The sequence below is a fragment of the Lonchura striata genome, chromosome 1, assembly GCF_050655825.1.
Source record: "Lonchura striata isolate lonStrDom1 chromosome 1, ASM5065582v1, whole genome shotgun sequence".
NCBI lineage: Eukaryota > Metazoa > Chordata > Aves > Passeriformes > Estrildidae > Lonchura > Lonchura striata.
This window is the reverse complement of record NC_140703.1, coordinates 84,062,367-84,082,961: the sequence shown is the minus strand read 5'-3', so window position 1 is coordinate 84,082,961 and position 20,595 is coordinate 84,062,367. Positions and strand designations below refer to the sequence as shown.

General features: G+C 38.7%; 1 protein-coding gene across 3 annotated transcripts in view; it reads left to right on the top strand.

Annotated features, from left to right (window-relative positions):
- The first annotated feature begins 25 nt into the window (after positions 1–25).
- The window catches only part of LIG4 (DNA ligase 4), a 59,287-nt gene continuing 38,717 nt past the window's right edge, over positions 26–20,595 (top strand). For 2 of the 3 annotated variants that reach the window (XM_085581974.1, XM_021546587.3), the window contains exons 1-2: positions 26–136; positions 666–15,208. In XM_085581974.1, the coding sequence (XP_085438100.1) occupies positions 680–3,418 (2,739 nt within the window). In that variant the 5' untranslated portion in view covers positions 26–136; positions 666–679 and the 3' untranslated portion in view covers positions 3,419–15,208. Of the gene's footprint in view, positions 137–260; positions 460–665; positions 15,209–20,595 lie in introns of those variants that run through there. The other variant, XM_021546588.4, reaches the window with a different exon arrangement.

Sequence of the window (20,595 nt, the reverse complement as noted above, 5' to 3'; positions counted from 1 at the left end):
GCTCTCCCTGCTCTCCCCGCCTTTCCCCGCCCCGGGCTCCCCGCCCGGCCGGGGGAGGAGCGCGGCGTCAGCGCCCGGCCCTCCTTTTCCGGGGCCGCGGGAGGCCGGCTGTCAGCCCGGCTCCGCCGCGGCTCCCGTGAGTGTCCTCTGGGTGCCCGTTCCTGCATGCCCCGGGCTGTGTGCTGCCGTGCGGTGCCCCGCGGGCCGTGCCCGCTCCCCGCCGTGCTGGGCATGCGGGCGCGGCTGTGCGGCCCCTCTCGGCCCGCCGGGCGCCGCTCCCTCCGCCGGCACGGAGCGGCCGAGCGACGAGGGACAAGGGATAAGGGGGGTGGCGGGGGCAGGCTGCGTTCTCGGCGCAGGTGGAGGAGGAAATCGGTCTCCGAGCACGGAAAGCTCCCGCCTGGGCAGCAGCGGGAGGGGAGCGCGGTGCCTTCTCCTGCCGTGTAGACCTTTGTCGAGGTGATGCCACTGTTTCAGTGTCGCAGCCTCGCTGCTGAGTTTGACCCTTAAATGAGGAATCGGCTGGAGACCTTTAAGATAGTGGTTAGATCTTAGGTAGAAAAATGTGAAAAAACGTAAATCCTAATTAGAGATGGGGTGTTCTTTTTAGACAGAGTTACATGCTGGTGTTTTGTTATAAATATATAATTTTGTTTTGTTCCCAGTGAAAAGCACACTGATGGCTTCTGCACCTGTTTCACAGCCTCCTCCTAAAAAAACAGTGGCCTCTCACGTGCCTTTTGCAGATCTGTGTTCTACTCTGGAGCGAATACAGAAGTCCAAATCTCGTCCAGAGAAAACCAAGTATTTCAAGGATTTTCTGGATTCCTGGAGGAAATTCCATGATGCACTTCATCAGAAAGAGAAAGATGTCACAGATTCCTTTTACCCAGCTATGCGGCTTATTCTCCCACAGTTGGAAAGAGAAAGGATGGCATATGGAATTAAAGAAACTATGCTTGCAAAGCTCTATATTGAACTGCTTAGTTTACCAAAAGATGGAAAAGATGCTGCAAAGCTTTTAAATTATAGAACGCCTACGGGCTCACGTGGAGATGCTGGAGATTTTGCAATGATTGCGTACTTTGTGCTAAAACCTAGGAGCCCAAAACAAGGCAGACTGACAATAGAACAAGTCAATGAACATTTAGATGCGATTGCTAATAATAATGCTGCTAAAAACAAGGGTCAGCTAAAGAAAAGTCTTCTTCAGTTAATTACCCAGAGCACAGCACTGGAACAAAAATGGCTTATCCGAATGATTATAAAGGATCTAAAGCTTGGTGTTAGTCAACAAACTATATTTTCAATTTTTCATCCTGATGCTGCTGAATTACACAATGTTACTACTGATTTGGAAAAAGTTTGCAGACAACTGCATGATCCCTCTGTCTCACTTAGTGATGTTTCTATCATGTTGTTTTCTGCCTTTAAACCAATGCTTGCTGCTATTGCAGATGTCCAGCAAATTGAGAAACAAATGGGTAACCAGACATTCTACATAGAAACCAAGCTGGATGGTGAACGTATGCAGATGCACAAAGATGGGGATGTGTACAAGTATTTTTCCCGAAATGGGTTTGACTATACTCAGCAGTTTGGTGCTTCACCCCTTGAAGGCTCATTAACACCATTTATTCACAATGTATTTAAGAGCAATATACAAAATTGCATTCTTGATGGTGAAATGATGGCTTACAATCCTGAGGCACAAAGTTTTATGCAAAAAGGAAACAAATTTGACATAAAAAGAATGGTGGAGGACTCTGATCTGCAGACCTGCTTTTGTGTATTTGATGTATTGATGGTTAATGATCAGAAGCTCGGGCATGAAGTACTAAGCAAAAGATACGAAATCTTAAGTAGTGTATTCACCCCTGTAAAGGGCAGGATACATGTTGTCCATAAGAGAAGTGCCAGAACAAGAAAAGAAGTAATTGATGCTTTAAATGAAGCCATAGATAACAGAGAGGAAGGAATTATGGTGAAAAATCCCATGTCCACCTACAAGCCTGACAAACGTGGGGAAGGCTGGTTAAAAATCAAGCCAGAATATGTCAATGGACTGATGGATGAACTGGACCTTTTAATTGTTGGTGGTTACTGGGGGAAGGGGTCTCGTGGTGGAATGATGTCTCATTTTCTATGCGCTGTTGCAGAGACGCCCCCTCCGAATGAAAAACCGACCATTTTCCACTCCATTTGTCGTGTTGGCTCTGGCTATACTATGAAAGAGTTGTATGATCTAGGCTTGAAACTGGCTAAACACTGGAAGCCCTACCATAGGAAGGACCCTCCTGGTAACATTTTGTGTGGAGCTGAAAAACCTGAAATGTACATTGAACCTTGCAACTCTGTCATAGTTCAGATCAAGGCAGCTGAGATTGTTGACAGTGATATGTATAAAACTGACTGTACTTTGAGATTCCCCCGAATTGAGAAGATAAGGGAAGACAAAGAATGGTATGAGTGCATGACTTCAGACATGTTAGAAGACCTCAGAAACAAAGCACAAGGAAAGCTGGCATCTAAGCACCTTCATATAGATGAGTATGATGAACCACATGAGAAAAAAAGGAAAACTGTTTCAAAGGTGAGGAAGGTAATTGGAATAGCTGAGCAATTTAAAGCTCCTGATCTTTCAAGTGTAAGCAAGGTTTCAAATGTGTTTGAAGATGTGGAGTTTTGTGTTATGACAGGAATGGGAAAATACTCAAAGTCTGAGCTGGAAAGCAGAATAGCCCAATGTGGTGGCAGTGTGGTACAGAACCCGGGGCCGGAGACTTATTGTGTCATTGTAGGAGTTGAGAATGTCAGAGTGAAAAACATCATTGCTTCCAACAAATATGATGTGGTGAGGGCAGAGTGGCTCCTTCAGTGTTTTCAAACCAAAATGCTGGTGCCTTGGCAACCAGCCTTTATGATTCACATGTGTCCTGACACAAAAGAACATTTTGCTCGTGAGTATGATTGTTATGGAGACAGTTACACAGCAAACACAGATGTTACACAGCTCAAGGAAGTGTTTTCAAGAATAAAAGACAGCAAGGCAATGCCTCTGGACTTGATTGCAGAGCTAGAAGAACGTTATTGGTGGAACAGTTGTCAGCTCGGTATGTTCAGAGGAAGCACTATTTATGTGGACTGTTATGCTGTTGTTAATGAGCCCCAAAGCAAAATCCCTGGAACTACACTTTCAATTAGAGCTTTGGAGCTCCGTTTTTATGGTGCAAAAGTAGTTTCTCACCTTGAAGAGGGTGTCTCCCATGTTGTTGTAGGAGAAGATTGTTCACGGGTAGAAGAGATGAAGGCACTCAGGAGAACATTTGGGAAAAAATTTAAAATTGTATCCGAGCTGTGGGTGACACACTCAGTGGAGGAAGGAGTCGCAAAGAATGAAAATCAGTACTTAGTTTAAAGCAGTTTTTAGGACTGGAGCAAAGGCACGATTGGACTCATATTTTGTGAGGTCCTAAATTTTTTGTGTGTTTTCATGTCTATTTAAAGTTGGCTCTGGCTAAAGAATAACACTGAATTGCTGAAAGCAGAGGAGGGCTTTTAATTTTACTGTTGCAGAAGCAGGAGGATGCTAAGCTATGTTGAAGGGAAAAAAACCACCACAAGATAAATAATTAAAGCCTTTTAGTCCACAAACAGGTCTCAGGAGAGATCTAAAATTTTACATTAATAAAATATGTTTGAAACTAGCTAGTTCGTTCTGGCTTTAATAATGCTTGCCTCCATTGTTCAAAGTGGAGACAATAATTTATAATAACTTGTAATTATTATTTTATGGAGATTCTCTGTTTATCTATTATTTAGCTATCAATTTGCAATCACATTCATGTTTTTCTGGACTTGTTTTGTATGTATTCCATATGCTAGAGAATTCAGTAATTTATAAACTTTCCATCTGGAGTATTTTAATTTGCATACATTGGTTTTAGCATTAAGCACCACAAGCCTCAGAAGCACTTTGATTTTAGGATATTATATAGATCCAATATTTCTTTGTGTAAATAGCCTTTGTACAAAAGAATCTAAACTTTTCATTGAGGTGATAATGAATTAATCAATGACCTATATATGTATAAGATGCAAATCAATTTCTTAAAAATTATAATAGCCTCCTATGCTCATTGCAGTTTAACTGTGAATTGTGACAGGACTAAGCTTTTATAATTAACCATCACTTTATCTTTTAAAAAGATGCTTACTTTATTGTAGGATTAATTTCCAAATATCCAGTTCAATGTATATTTTTCCAATTACTAAATAAAATCTATTTTTAAAATCTGCCTGGTATCTATTTTTAGTAAGCAGCCACTTTTGAATAACACAAGACTTAATTTCTTATTTTACCGTTAGATAATTCATGCATTAACTTTGAGGGGATAAAGGGTGAGGCCTCGTTTCTAGTTATGTCAACATTGGTATCAAATAGAAATTAAGTTGGGCAGGCCAGACAGAGTCAGTTTTTAGCTGACCTCTTCAATGACCTCTTCATGGTCGTGTTCATGCAAAAGTTCCTGAAAGACAAATTGGGAATTGTTGTATGAAAGGTTTATTGGAAGTATTGAAGTATTAGTTAATTGGAACTGTATTGATATCTCTTAGTGCATTAGCAGCTCCCTTATCTGAAATACACTCAATAGGTAAAATGTAATAGTCACTGTCCACAAATTTCCTGTCATCAGGCCTGCTTTGCTCTTTTTCTCAAGTGGGGCTGGTGTGGTGGGACATGCTTTTTGTTGGTGGGGATACTGCCTTGTGCCTGTCTTGCTGTTCCCTCAGCATGCTTTCCCTCGTGGAATAGCCCAGTTGCACCCCGTGACCCAACAGGGATTTGAATGAACAAAGGAAAACCTTGCTTCTCTCTCTTATGGAAATCCTCACCTTTCTTTTGTCCCTCTGATATTAATCTGGTCTTTAGTTTGAATGTGAGCTCTTTTCCAGAGCCAAATTTAAAAATTGTCAAAACCTTGTCACTTTTTTAGTTTGGTTTTTGTTTGGTGAAACGTTTAAAAACTGTGTGGTTCCTGTTGCTCAATTTCTAGTTACTCTTTTCTGGAAGAGTACATCTGTATGTTTTATGAGTCTGTATTAATATCCTTGAAAAGTAAAAGATCCGCTTATTCAAGTGAAATCAGCCAAAATCTGTCAGCTATAGTAAATAACAGGTGAGATGCACTGTTCTGTTTATGGCATCTCAAAGCTGTGTAGCTTGCTTGTGGGGTTTTTACAATACTTTGTGTCACTCTTTCTATTAAAATACAATCAAAAGCCATTTAATCTTTCCAGTCTATATGTAATTGCAGCTTGAATTCTTTCAAAAGAGGGATCTGAATTTATAAAATGTCATGAAAAGATTAAAAAAGGTTTGTTTGAAGGTGACTAGGGAAATGCCTTTTAACATAGTTCAGCTGAGCATAAAGTATCTCCAGCTGGTAACAGCTGTTGCACCAGAAAACTGTACATGGGCCTGTAAAATTTTATGGAACTATTTTTTGCTGTGAGGGGATAGGAATGAGAGAGCTCTGTATGTTTGATTTATACAAACCTAACAGTGGAGGATCTTGTAGGTATAATGTTTCTCCATGTTCCTTTCTAGAAGCAAGGAAATTAAAAGGCATGAACCTCAAAATTATTTTCTTTTAGGAAAAATATATTTAGCATTAGTTTTGGATGTTTTTAACAGATGGAGCTTTTCTTTGTAATTTTGGAGATTATCTTGAGAGAACATATAAGGGAGTTGAATTTAAGTTCAAACCACAAGCATTAATGTTTGCAGCATATGTGATTGTATTTGAAAACTAATGTAATAAGAATATTTCAACATGTATAATTGTTACTAGACTAGTGGCAAAATGCACTTAAATCTATTCTTCTGTTAATATGATGGGTAGAGGAGGTGTGTGAAGCTATGAAACCAGAGTTTATTTTTCTCTCTGTCATACATAAAGTAAAATACATTTTTCAAGACTAAAGTTGCCAGCAATAAGATGCTGGGGGAAAAAAGGATTATTATACACAAAATGAGTGGGCATGATATGAGGGGTTTCATATTCTATTCTTTTATCCTCAGTCTTTCCGAGAATAGAATGAATTCACATAGTCTGGTTTTATATAGAGTTGTATCAGTTAGAATAAGTTAACTAGGGTATTTCTATAGCTTTTTATGAGGTTCAAATTAACCTTTTGAAATAGATTCAGGTAGAAGGTTATTTTGTTTCATTTTTTATAGAAGTCCTTGTGGTTCTAATTTAAATTTTTATAATTTCTCCAGCATTTTGTGTTTTGTTATAGTGCAAGGCCAGCTTGATGGAGAAAAGTAGAGCTCTAGATGTTGTTTTTCTCAGCTTTTGGAAGCCTTCTGACACTATTTTCATAGACAACTAATGAAGTATGGGCTAGATGAATGGACAGGGATGTGGACTGAAATCTGGTTGAAATTCTAGGCTTGAAGAGTTATCATCAGTAGCCAAGGTACAAGACAAGAGTCAATGGGCACAAAATGGAACAGGAACTTTTGCTTAAAACTAGGAAAATTCATAAGGAAACAGGTTACTCAGAGGGGCTGTAGAATCTCCATCCTTGGTGACACTCAATGTGCAATCAGCTACAACTTGCTCTACCTGACCCTTCATCTGGATAGTGTTTGACTAGATGATCTCAAGAGGTGTCATGCAGGCTCAATTGTTCTGTGAATCATGTCTGAACTAAATTTCCAATTCTGATTTTAGGTGTTTTGAATGGTCACATTGCAAATGTAATGGATTTTTTTTTAATTTGCAGAACAACAGATATTAGTATATCTATAACAGGTATCTAGTATATCTCTTTTTCAGCATGACTTTAAAGCTACACATATTAAACTGGAGGAAAAAAACAAAGCAAACCAAGAAAACCTAAAGCATGAACCAAACTGAGTTACAATGAGCATGAACATCAAGGTTGTTCAGTCTCCTGAGCAGTGGAAAGAACTCTCTAAATGTTGTGTATAAATGTTGAAATACTAGTCATATCTTAAAGAACATAAAAGCTGGTTTTCCATTTGAGGTGATCTATAACTGTACCAATTGTGAAAGTGAAAACAGGCTCCAGTAATTTAACTACTTTCATCTAATTGACCAGTCTTGATTTGGGGGTGCTAAAGTAACAGCTTCTTTCTTGTGATGGTAGACTTTACAAACATAAACACTACAGATCCAAGGAGGAGGTAGGATTTCTCCATGTTCTTGCAGATGGCAGCTTCCTCCTGCAGTTAATACGCTGCAGCTTCAGCAGGCTTTGCTGTGGCAGCAACAGCAGCAAGCAGAGGCAACATGTTCTTTGAAATCTATGTTTTTAGCCTGCACATCTTACACCTGCAGTTAATGCAATAACTGTCTGTTAAAGGCAGTTGGATAGGAGTTCCTGTTGGTGCATAAATACGTGTATTCAAATAAAAGACAGCAAATAGATGTGTAACACAGCTAGTCTCAGCTAAGTTTTTGTGGTTGCTTTTTTCCTTCTTGGTCTCCCACGGCTTCTCTCTTGAGTTGGCCTCTTTTGACTAGATTATATTAGATTATTATTATTATTAGACTAGATTATTATAGATTTTATATGTCAGATCTGTGTGCTGTTAAAGTGGAATGAATTTATACATACAGTTTAAAGTTAGTTCTTACCCCTGTCTGTTATGCTTCAGTCTGCCCTGTAAACATGTTCGCATATAATTATAGAAAACATAGTTACATACATGTCAGATTTGGGTGTTTTGTTGGGTTGGTTTTTTTTTGTTTGTTTGATTTTTGTTTGTTGAGGTTTTTGTTGGGTTTTGTTTGGGTTTTTTATTATTTTTATTTTACTTAAAATCTCTGAGTGCTGTTAGAGTAATAAAAAAAGATTATTCAAGGCAAAAGTAAATTTGAAGATGATAGGTGTCACATTGTTCAGGTGTCTGAACATGGTTGTATGAAGAAAAGAGGAATAAACAGGATAGCCAGTTTTGCTGATTACATCTCTCTGCAACTGAAACACAGCAGGTGCTGGGAGTAGACTGGCTGACACACTACTATAGCAGCAACCAGGGCAGAGCAGTGAGGTCACATTCATTAACAACATTAACAAAGTTAATAAATAAAATACAGCAAAAAACCCCACAATATTACTCTTTTTTTCCACTCTTGAGTTATGTGCTTACTCAAGAATAATTTTTTTCTTTATCAATTATCTAAATTCTTATGCTTGGTGATGAAGAGCTGTATGAACAGAACAACTACTGCGTACAGATGTCATACAGATTCCTGGCAGACACTCAATAAAACATCTAAGGTGGAGCACAGATAGTTAAATTTTTAAGACTGAAATATTTAACATTTTTTTAGTGGCTGGGAGATATAAAGAAATATTTTACCACTAGGAAGAGACCTGGATCTTAATATGTAATGGTACAGGAGAAATATTCTGCTCTATTTGTTTTGGATAACCTGGCTTCCTGACCTGTGTTTTTGGAAGACATGGCTGATTCAACCTTTCCAAAATCATGCTTACATTTGCCCTCCATGCAAAATGCTTTTAGAATTATGTGTATTATACTGGGTTGTCTTTGTTTATGAATTCTGGTCTGACTTACACAATTCTGTGGTTTATTCGGGGTGCTGAACCCTTGGCCCCTGTTTTGGCTGCTGCCCAGATATGGACTGTGGCTCAGTCATGACCCTGCTCTGGACTTGTGCAACCACATAATTGTCTGTCCAGCTTGTGAGTGAGCTCCAGTGAGCATGGAGAGGAGGGGGATTTCTGAATCAGAGTAGCCAAAACCTGCTAGAACATGTGTAAATATGCACACACTCTATATGCCCTCAATTTTTATTATTCCTTCATCTTTAGCAATGCTGAGGAATATTTTTAGAGATTCCAGAAGTGGATGGGAAGGCTAGACAATGAGAAAAAGACATCACAAGAACTTGTGATGGTGTTGCAGAATTTGTACCTACAGACTGCCCCAGGTTAACATACCCACACACAGTCACCGGCATGACTGTTCCTTACACACAGACCTCTTCCCCCCCATCCAGAAAATAGACTGTGAAAGTTTTACTTAGTCAGTAGAAACAAGAAGTTCCCAGGATTCAGCACAGACCATTTCTTGCATTCTGCTGCCTACACTAAACAGAAGTGGTTCTCAGTTCCAGTTCTTCAAACTATATTGTCAACCACCACCAGCTATTTCTCATTCCTGCACCAAAATTCTAATTTCTTAAAATAGTCTGGTCATAAAAAACTGTATCTTTAGCACTGGTCAGACCATCCTATCTGGTGCTTCATCACGGTTTTGGAGAATATTTTTTGGTCCAGACTAAGCTGGACAGCATTATGGACAGGGTGGTGGTAGGCCTGTGCCACTGATCTGTCTAGTCAGGATGAATTGAGCCTGAGTTGAGCATCTGACATGAAGAAGAGCCTTGAGGCCATGGAAAATACATCCTGTGCCCTGGATTATGTTCATGAGCAGAGAAGAAACATGAAGAGGTTGCTGGGTTTTGTGATCTCTGAGCACAAGCACTGCTCTGCTGTGGGAATTTGAGCCTGTGGGAAGACAATAAAGTGTTCACCTACCATGCAGTTATAGGTAATGTCAAAACAGAATGAGTGAATGGAGACCAAGAAAACAGACCACAGCTGCCTCTTAGACAAGCTGAGAAGAGATAAAGAGTGCTATGTTTATGTAACCAAAGTGTTCTCTGTGTGTCTCCTGCAAGGGCAGTGACAAGATTTTGCTGCTGTTCACTTAAGCTTTCACCCACAGTTATCTGCCCTTTGGCTATATTCCAGAATTTCCATAGGGAATTTCAATACTCATTTATTATTGCACAAAGGTTTTAGCAATCGGACAACACACAAATCACATACTATATTTTACAATTATATCTAAAAGCTTACAGGAATTAAAATAAAGATTAAAATAATTTAGCAGCGTTCACACAATAACAGTTCCCCAAAGATCAGCACAGGCAATCAAACATTGGCAGGAAATAAATAGTTAGGCAGGTGGCCAGCACAGATAACTTGGCTCATCAGTATTCAAGCAGGAACAGCCTTTGCATTATTAGTCAGCCTAATTTCCCCCTCTACACCACAACCACATCCAACCCCAGCATCTCTTCTATCCTTCACTTACTCCTTTTAGGTGGGATTGCACCTTGCAGAATCCTGTGCTAGGTCTTGTTTTAAATGTTGAAAGAGAGAGAAAAGTTATTTCAAATTAATATGTTTATCATGATGACTTGGAACTTAGTTAAATGCAAATAAAGAAGTTTTTGCACCAGCATTAAGCAGTAAGTGCTGTGCTGAAAATGGTATGAAATAATTTCTGTGTACAAGACAAATAGACTGGACTGGCTGTTTTACATACATGAATATACTGTGAGCAGGTTCAAGATGATCACAAGGAAGAAATAAATTTTGCCAATATATTCTTCTAACTTAAATGTTGACCCATCAACATTATGTGCATCTAGCTTCAAAGCAGAACTGTTTAAATTTGCTAAATAGCCTCTGGACATCTGCACAGAGAAATCAAGTCTGCCTGTCTCCACTTAATTGTACAAAAACTTCCATCACTTCCATGGTATCAGGCAGATCAATGATTTGTGAGTCCACCCTGTTCACTGCAGCTGTAAGCTTAGTGCCCTGTGAAGACTTTCTAAGAAAAAGTGGGTCCTCTTCCCAGGAGTTCTTCTTTGTAAAATGGTCAGAAATTCAAAGGTAGAAACCCTGTCTTAATCTATCACACAGACATCTGTAAAAATGAAATCTGATTCCCTTTGAATCTTCACACCTCTTTCTCCCCTTGATGTTTTTAATCACAAATGGTCCATGTTTTGGGAGAACAGTTAAAAGAGCTTTCACCTTTCTATGTATTCCATGTATACTTTATTTACAGTCTGTGTGTTTCCAGAAATTGGAAGACCATGCTACTGCTGTATTGTACAGAAACATCTGGCTGCCTGATTCTCTGACTAATGGACCACTGTACAAAAAGGGGCCTCTAGAATCCCCACAAATTGGGTAAAACAACGTGTGAGAAACTGGATTGGTTAATGACTCAAACAATCGACCTCTTAACTGCCCAGGTGCAGAGGGCAGTGCACACTCATCACAGGACGCTACAGCTGGGGTTGAACAAGTTAAGGGAGAAGGCTGGTAAGAGGCAAATCTCACCAGGCAGGATAGTGCTTTGTATTATGCCAGTGTCCTCCCTTACATAATGGCTCTGGTGTGAAAACTCCCCTCCGGGGAAGTATCTGGACATTCACAAGTAGCCTGAAGATGTACCCGCTTCTGATGGTTTATTGTTGATTCACCTGTGCTGACCTGAGCTCTAAGGTCTTGAACCACCAAAGACTCTTGAAGTGTGCCATAATCCACAGCATTATATCCTTCAGTGTGACACTGCAATAATCCTACCTTCATGACCCAGGGAAGGTACCTGGGCATTCCAACCTGAACAGGAGCACATTTAAACCCAGTGGATGCTGTTTTGTGGGTTTCCTTCACCCTTGATGGATCAAGACAGTGACCATCGCTTTGACCAACAGACTTTGAAGTTGCAACAATCAAGTCTTGTGGCAGGATCCAAAAGGGTGTGACTATAGACCTTTCTACTCTTATTCTTTCTTTCTTTTTCCTATTTCTTTATATGTCTATCTCTCTACCTCACAATTACTGTTAAATACAAATCTGCATTATTGACTTCAGCATATGGTCTCATTTGCACCTTACTTCAGGCAGTGGCATCTCTAATAATTTTAATAATTAGATCTTAACACACTGTTAAGGGCAAAGAAAAATCTCATTAACTGAAAGAAATTTACTTATTTCTTTCTTCCTTCAAATGTATATATCTAAAGCCAGGCTGGCACAGAGCTTGAATTCTTCCTAAAGCTGGGTGAACATAAGCTATTCTTTGAAAAGGGTTGGTAAATCTCCAGATTTTTGAATGGCTTTTTAACCTGGATTCACAAATGAAGTATTTGCCATGGGAAGTTTCAGCCCCTGTTCTCAAAGCTGTTTATTTGTTTGATGTCATAGAGAAATCATGATAGGAACTGATACGTTATCTGTATAAATCCCCAGCCATTGGCCCACAGGATGTAATGAGAAGTTTTGGGCTGATGTGAATACTGTATTTCCAGTAAAGTCTCAAATTCAAAGAGAGAGACTTCACACACCACAGTTCTTCTACTGGTTGAATATACCTATAAATTTCCAAAGTGTCAGGTCACAGTTTCCATTGTGGGGAAATAGCTTACCGGTTGACTAACATATTGTTTCTGAATGATTAGGAAATGTTAAAAGGTACAGGGGTGCAGTCTGAAAATGGGATATATACAGTGTTGAGGAACTTCAATTGTACCTCTAGAGTTTAATTACACACATATGTGTGCTTACATATAAAAGAGAAACAGTTAATGAATATGCATTGGCCAGAGTTCTACCAGTAGATGCAGTTCTACACGGAGCCTCCATAGATCTGTCATAAGCAGACTCCTTATCAACTCTTGCATCAGCACTAGTCCTGATAGTGGTTGCCTGTAGCACCTCAGCCCAGCTGTGGGTCTGTCCCCCAGCCCAGCTCTGCTGACCAAGGTTTGTGCCTAAGCTTGTGCCCTGACTATTACCATTCCAGGATGGTTTATAAGGCAATGCTGAGATTGTTTCTCAACTCATCACTCAGAGAACCTTTATTCCCTTGCAAGAAGTCCATCTCTCTCTGGCATTCCTGATTCCAGATGGGTTAACCCTTTCTTGCAATTAGGTATTCTAGCCCTGCATTCCAGATCATTAATTAGGCACAAACTACCGCATGGAGCAGCTACAATTAGCCCTTCCCCTTCAACAGCCAGATTTCAAAGACCAGACTATGCAGTGAAGGGCACAGATAATTTCTTTCCTCTTAGAAGTTATACCTCAAAATTCTCTCCCTGTCCAAGCTCTGCTACCAATTGCTTTTGGTCTGTTAGGGTTTCAGCAGCATCCAGAGAAACTCAGCATGGTTGGGTCCTTACCTGTTTGATGTACCCAGTTGATGTAACTGTTTGTAACAGTTTGGACACCTTTAGCTATTTGCAAAGGGACTATGGCAGCATAATACATACAGTGATAAAGTGTATAGCAACTACTCATTGCTTGGCACGTACAGATGTTAGCTACCTAATAAAGAGTTAAGCTAAATGTTAGTGTGCTCAGTCTTCACCCCTTCCCTTGTGACACTCAGAGACTCCAGGGAGAGATAGCCAGGGATCAATAATGAGGTCAGGTCAGGAAGATCCTGAGGCAGGTAAAGGCACCAAGATTGGCTTTTGATGCTTTCTGGGTTTCATCTCTTCCTGAGTTCTCTTTCACCTCCTCCTTCTTCCTTCAGAATTCTTTCTTTTCCACCCTGACATTTTTTCCTTCAGAATCTTTGAACCACTCATAAACCCAGTTTCAATAATTCTACCTCCACTATCAACTTTACCTTTCTTATATCACATGGTTCCACTCTGCAGATGTTGTCACAGCTCTTTCTTCCAACTTAGCAATTTCCTCAGAAGTCTGAACCAGGTTTCTCTACCCGAGGTAAGCCTTGGATTCTTGAAACACAGCTGAAATCCTGTGAGGGAGGAAAAGTTGTATGAAGGAGATACAGTCATTATATATATGTGTATATATATGTGTGTGTGTGTGTGTGTTGGTGTAATGGAACTTGCAAGATGCTTATTTTGAATTCAGAGAGAAATTACATGCATTAAATGCTGTGTATAATAAAATTGTCTTTCTAGAACTTGCTTTTTTCTTTTCTTTCCTCCCCCTAAGAATTTCATGTTAACCACAAAGTGAGACATCAGAGGCAAAATGAAGGGAACTGCAGCTTGTTAGGAGTCAGACCTCTTTACATAGAAAGCAGATTATTTACTTGTTCTCTCTTCCTCCCTTCACATTTTCAATCAAGGTGCCTGAAAAGGACGAACACTGAGCAATCAAAATGTGAATGCCCGTGTCTGTGTCTATTCATATATAGTAACTTCTGAACCAATGGGCCAGTTCTCTCCAAATTTCACAAAGAAATAGCAGTATCCCTCTCTCTTCTCACTCCTCGGCCCAAGCTCCAGTATGAGAGATGCCTGAGAAGAGAGGATGGTAATGGCCTCTATGAGGGAAAGGGTCTGTGTACCTGTCCTGTAAAGAAAATATTTCAGGAGCCAAAATAACTTCTCCTAATTTTCTCATTTTCTCATGAAGTCAGTCCACTCAAGGCACAGAAACAGGAACACAAGCTTTGTTCTGCCTCTCCTGCTCCAGTCTGCTGCTTAGTGCTCACATGAAGAGGGAACACTGAATGCCCAATTGCATGAAAATCTCATACTTCATTAAGCATCAAAGTATCTAATCAGTAATCTGCAAACTCTTTGAAACCAGTCTCATCTGGTTCCATTGCTCAGAGAACTCTGTATGTTCAGCATTGCTGCAGTGTATGATACATATCCTGATGCACACCACTCTTGCAAATGCCAAGATTTTTTATTTGCATTGTTTATTCAGAATCAGAACCTAGCACACTCCTGCTATGTTACTATCTGCTGTAATATGGTGTGGATTGTAATTCTTATTTAGTGAGAAAGATACTAAAAATGCAGTGCTATCACATCCCTTTTATGAATAGTCAGTGAATCCAAATCATACAGAAATAAAAGGACAGTACTCATATAATTTCTACGTGAACAGAAAGAACCAAATATGAGGAAAAGAGACTGATAGACAAAACATTCCACAGATTGTTCCTTTTAGTTCCATAAACGACATAATTGACAAGCTCACAGCATAGGGAGAGTGATTTGATAAGCAAAAGACAATTCCAAAGAAACATGTGATTCGATTATGGTTTGGTTTAGGAGCTATCCCAGTGCTTCACCAGAGTTACTGGATATTATGTGGGATGAAGGGTTGCTGCAATGCCCAACCCTACAGGAAAACTACTAATTTTATATTTTTGTTGGTAATGCAGTTTCAGAGTATTTGTTTTTCTCAAGACACTGCAGTTTCTTCCTTAGAAACTGTTCAGTCCAAGTGCCGTGCTCTTCCTGAAATGGTCACAGTAATATGTCACCAAAAAGTATTTTTTAAAGAAAGCTTTGTTCTTCAGGATCCAAAATATAAGCTCCAAATATAAAAACAGGTATGATGCTACAATTTATTTTTCAGCTCCTTCCCACATGATTTGATAATGTCATTGTGTAATATTGTCGATTTTAATAGTTCTGTGTTCAAGAGGTATATTTGTTTCCTTCATGGCTCAGAGTGAAAGTTATTTACACTAAAATAAGATCAGCTTTAATTTAGGGAATAGTTGAAAAAACTATAAGTTATAGATTTAAAAATTAAACAAAAATTTAAAATAAAAATTTCTATGGATGGGGGGGGGGGTTTCTAAAAATACTTCTCCTGAATAAAAACTCTACCTTTACAGCAAAAAACTTAGTGTTGTAATCCAAAGGATAAACTAAAATTCATGGATGGTATTCAAAACCGATGTAGTAACTAATATAAAAATTAATTGTCCCAGGAAAAGCAAACTCAATAGGGAAAGCAACACCCTTGTGCTATGAATGATTTAGACATTAATGAGTCTGTGTTCATTAGCAGTGATGATTGTTAGCACTTAAGACAGCATAAAACATCAATGTCTCCTTTTAAAGACACTCATAAAGCAGAGAAATTCTACAGCAATCAGAGTTGAATGAAAGTACTTAAAAGTGAATAACAATCAAATCAGGCAATGACTTTGGATTTCTTCTTTTTTTTTTTCTTTTTTGGCTGGCTGTTCTTGTGCTCTGTAACCCAATATCGCTGACAGCAGCTGGCTCTTAATGCAGACAAAAGATTCCTCATGAATACTGAGTTGACATTTAAAGTCTTACAATCCTTCAACTAAGGAAATACATTTGTACATGAAAATTCAGCTAACATATAACGGAAAAAAATCTGCTGAACTAACATAACTTCCTAAGCACAAAAATAAAGCAAAGATATTACTCTATGTTTTTGAAATTACCTAGGCTCTGTAAAGGTTAAATAAATTAATTATTCAATCCACAGTTCTTGAATCATCAGTGAGCATTCCCAAGTGCAGAAGTGAACAAGACCAGAGTATGAACTATGGCACTACTGGAATGAAACATTTAATGAGAAAATGCATGTTTGAAAGATACCAATCAGCTTGCATAGGCTGGCCTTTACCTCCTAATTTGCAGTAATTTCAATGATGTGAGAATTTTCACCTTGTATCATTCTTGCTTTCTAAGTCCTTTGTCATAAAAACCCTTTATTTATTTTATCTTCATTTTGTTAAAGTTGCAAAAACAGGATTTAGCTGTTACAAACATACCTTAGGCAGAGTTTAGACTTCTGATTAGCATCATCTGCAATATCTCTCTAATTACTACCAAAAGCTACTAAGGCTATGTAAGTTATCCCTGGTAACATTGAAGGTCAGGTTGAGTTGGGCTCTCAGCAGCCTGATCTATTTGAAAACATCCCTGTTCATTGCTTCATTGCAGGGGGGTTGGACTAGATACCTTCCAACCAAAACTGTTCTGTGATTCTCTGATTCTAAGCTCCTTGGTACCTTATCTTAAAAAAAAAAAAATATTTTGTCTCCCACTTGTGAATATGAAGAGCAGCATATCAGTTTCCACAGCCCTGAGTATGGTTGGTGATGAAGGCTGATAATATTCCACCCAGCACTCCACAAGGACTCAATTCAGTTATCACTTCACTGCAAACCTGCTGCTGTGGTTCAGCCTGGTACGCAGTGAAATTTGCCGTTTCTCTAAAGTTTTGCTGGTTTTTGTTACAACAAATGTTAACATGCAGGATGTGGGTGCCCTGTGTTAAATATCCTGTGGCTGAAGGGCTACAAGGTCACTTGTGCCTACTTTCCAGAGATGAGCAGGCTGGAGGCCTTGAAATGCTATGGGCATCCTTTAACTTACCTCTGGAAGCTGTGCAGGAGCTCTGCATTGCCAGCTCCGCTTCAAGAGCTGTTTCTGTATTTCATCCAGTACAAGCTCAATGCAGAATTCAAAAACAATACTTCACAAGTAGATTCAAGTTTAGAGCTTCTGCATATTAAACTAACACAAAGCTAATTGATTAATTTGTCATTGTATATATATATATATATATTTATATATACACTCACACGTGTATACCTTGTATATACATATTAGCTCTGTATATATAGGTACATATGTATTAAACTGGCATCCTCCCCCAACAGACATTCCACCTGTACATTTTAACTAGATGGAAATGCTTCTGGGTTTCCTAGAGCTCTGTGTCTAAGCCCTGAGGACCTCTCAGGCATGCCCATGTCCTTGCTTACTGTATTGTGCCTCCTTCATTGTCAAAATAGAAAATCCTTTGTCTATATGCATCTCTGTATAATTTTGTTTCCTTATGCCTGTATGAGTACTAACAGAGGGATTACAGTTACTCAGAGCTTTCAAGATGTAGTCAGTGAGAAGCACCATTTGATTATTACTACTGTGTAGAAAGAATTGCAGAATATTTGAAATATAAACCAAGAGTTAAAATTTACCTTTACCTTAGTGTCATGCAGAAAGCCAAGTGACTGTGTTTATAGAAATGACATTTTAAGAAAAGGAAAATCACAAGATAAGAGAGATATATCTGGATAATCATGTTCTTTATGGTTTTGTACATTTGTATAAATACAACTTTGAAATTAGAAGGATGTTGGTTTGTATCAAAGTGCTGACTTGACAAGCGCATCACTTTTATTCTGACGATATCATCAGTGAAGAAGCAGTGCATCTGCAATAGAAACTGACCTTTTCTGTTTCCCACTTTTTAAAAACTGAAGGTATATTGTTCTTTTGTTACTGAAAATGCATTTGCTCTTTGTGCTAAGTCAAATCAACACAGGCAACAAAAGCCTTGTATCAGTTAGTGCACCAAGAACAATTTTGTTCACGTGCCATCCTTACAGTAGAGGAAAGATCAAAGGCCATCAAAAATGCCAAAGTTCAGTGCTTTGGCTTGGAGTATTTGTGTTGCTCTTATCCTGAAAACTGCTTAAAAATATGGTTAAGGGTGGAAGTGGTTTTACTGACTCATGTATTTTTTACTTAATTTTTAGAAGGCTTGTATTTAAGAAAGTGTAGGACTGGATTAAAATTTAATTTTTAGTTTTCACATCTGATATGCACAGATTATTCTGGGCATCTTTATACACAAGTAACATTTTGAACCAACCCTTTATCTTACAAAAGGCAACCTGGTACTGTTTGACTTTGATTGAATGGTACAATTTTATGCTAGCTGTGATCAAACTGTTCTGTTTAGTTTACAGCAGATTCAATTTTTGGTGGATTTGGTTGAGAGATTCTGTGGGAGAAAGCACAAAACAGTGTGGAAACAATTTCCTTGTCAGACAGTATTTTAGGAGACAACCCGCAGAGTTCAGCAGAACAGAGAAAACAGCAATAAAACTGAAATGCAGTATATTTGTCACTCTGTTTTGACTAAACCAAAGCAAAATACATGGCAAAATAAAAATATTTGGATGGAAAGAATGTTCTTAAGAGAGGTTCTCTTGACTAATCTTGTATATGTATTTGTCTGAAAATGAAAGAAGGGTTCCTTGCTTTAGAAGTATATACACTGCCACTGATGTGTCATCACGTAAAAAGAGTAGAAAGAGAAGGAAAATACTTCAAGATGAGAGATGTCTCCACAAATGTCATAGTTCTTAGGTGACACCAAGATGACAAGAAATGGCCTACATAGTTAAGGAGGTATGGCATCTCTCCAGAGAGGCAGGGATTTTTTAGAGTAAAACAGAGACAATCACTAAAGAAGAAAGAAGTGGGGTTTTCTTAATTTCTATCTCCACCAAAGGACATATTGAGATTTCTGGGACATTGTTTTTCATTAACTCTTTTTAAAATTTATTTTTTCAATTTAAAAGAATCTTACACCAAAATTTGTCAGTCTTTGTTTTTCATACTCAAAAACCCTGAATAATTAATTGTTGCATCTGTTACCAGTACAGTGCAGTTTGTAGCACTAGCTGTTTCCTGGAACAACATTTGGTTTATTCCCAGATTAAGTTAGTCAAAATATGGAACAGGTCTTAAGCGAACAAGTAGTTTTAGGCTTCATGTTTAAAATAAGAAAAAACATTGGAAAATATGTTTTAAAGATGAAGGGGAGAGTGGAAGAAAAGGAAGGAATTTATTTAAGGACAGAATCATCCAGAATCAATTAGGTTGGAAAAGACCTCTGAGATCATTGAGTCCAACCTATAACCCAGCACCATCCTCTCAACTAGACCATGGCACTGAGTGCCACGTCCAGTCTTTCCATAAATATCTCCAGGGAGGGTGACTCCTCCACCTCCCTGGGAAGCCCATTCCAATATCTAATCACCTGGTCTTGAACTTCATGCTATTGGTGTCAGCCAATCTATCCAGCTTTTCCAGAGGGATAGGTCAGTAATGAAATGGGGAACGACTGCATCAAAAAGAGATCAGAAAGTTAAGAATTACTGTTATTAATGTCTCGGAAAGGGAGGCATGGCCAGCAACTCCATTACATCTTATCCTACAAGGTAGATCCTATAAGACAAGGGAAGTCTCCTTAGCTTAATTTCGTAGCCTAAAATTTTCATCTATAATTTCTTCTCTCACAAAAAAGTCTTATTGACAGAACTGTCTCAGAGGGTAACAAGAAGTACAAATCACCCAGAGTCCCCCAGCAGACCCTTTGCTTGTAGTCTTTCTTGAATCTTTCTTCAATTTATTAATCTAATTCTGACTGAAGGATAACTCACAGCATGACACTGAAGGAAATATGCAAGTAAAGCAAACCAAAGTAGCCTTGCTCCTCCCCATTCTCCAGCAGATGGAAGGAGATACCTTTACATTTCCTGGCACAGTGGATCCCAGTCACTATGTACAGTTTTCCACAATGTTCAGGATAGACAAGTCCCAAGTGAGGTGTGTTCCAATGTTGTTTCAGGGATGACATATGCTAGCACTGCTGCTGGAGGTGGTATTCATACAAAAAGGCTCTGCTCTAAGGAGGAAGGCAATGGGGCTTTTGAAAGCTATGCATGAACATATGGCAAAATGTTTTGACATTGTAACAGTTAGAGAAAGGGAGCTTTGAGAGTTACTAAACTGAGAGGAAGTCAATCAAGTCTAGCAAGATAATGGTTATGACTGAAAGATTTGAAGTCTATAAATATAATAGGGGAAAAAAGAAGAAAAAGAGAACAGTGATATTAGGGGGAAAGAAGAAGGCATTCTGTTTTGTAGAGACTGTGCCTGAAGTGATGCCTGAAATTGCCAAGAAAATGGGTAAAAGAGTGGCAAGGAAAACAAAAAGTTAAGTGACAAGACTAGTGATCATAATATCAAAATAAATAAAAAGGAAAAGGAACAATTAATTACTTTCACTGTTGTTATTAATATTAGCATTTAGAACTAAACAAATTTTTCCTGTCATTGGCATGGGTATGCAGTGAAAAATCACACA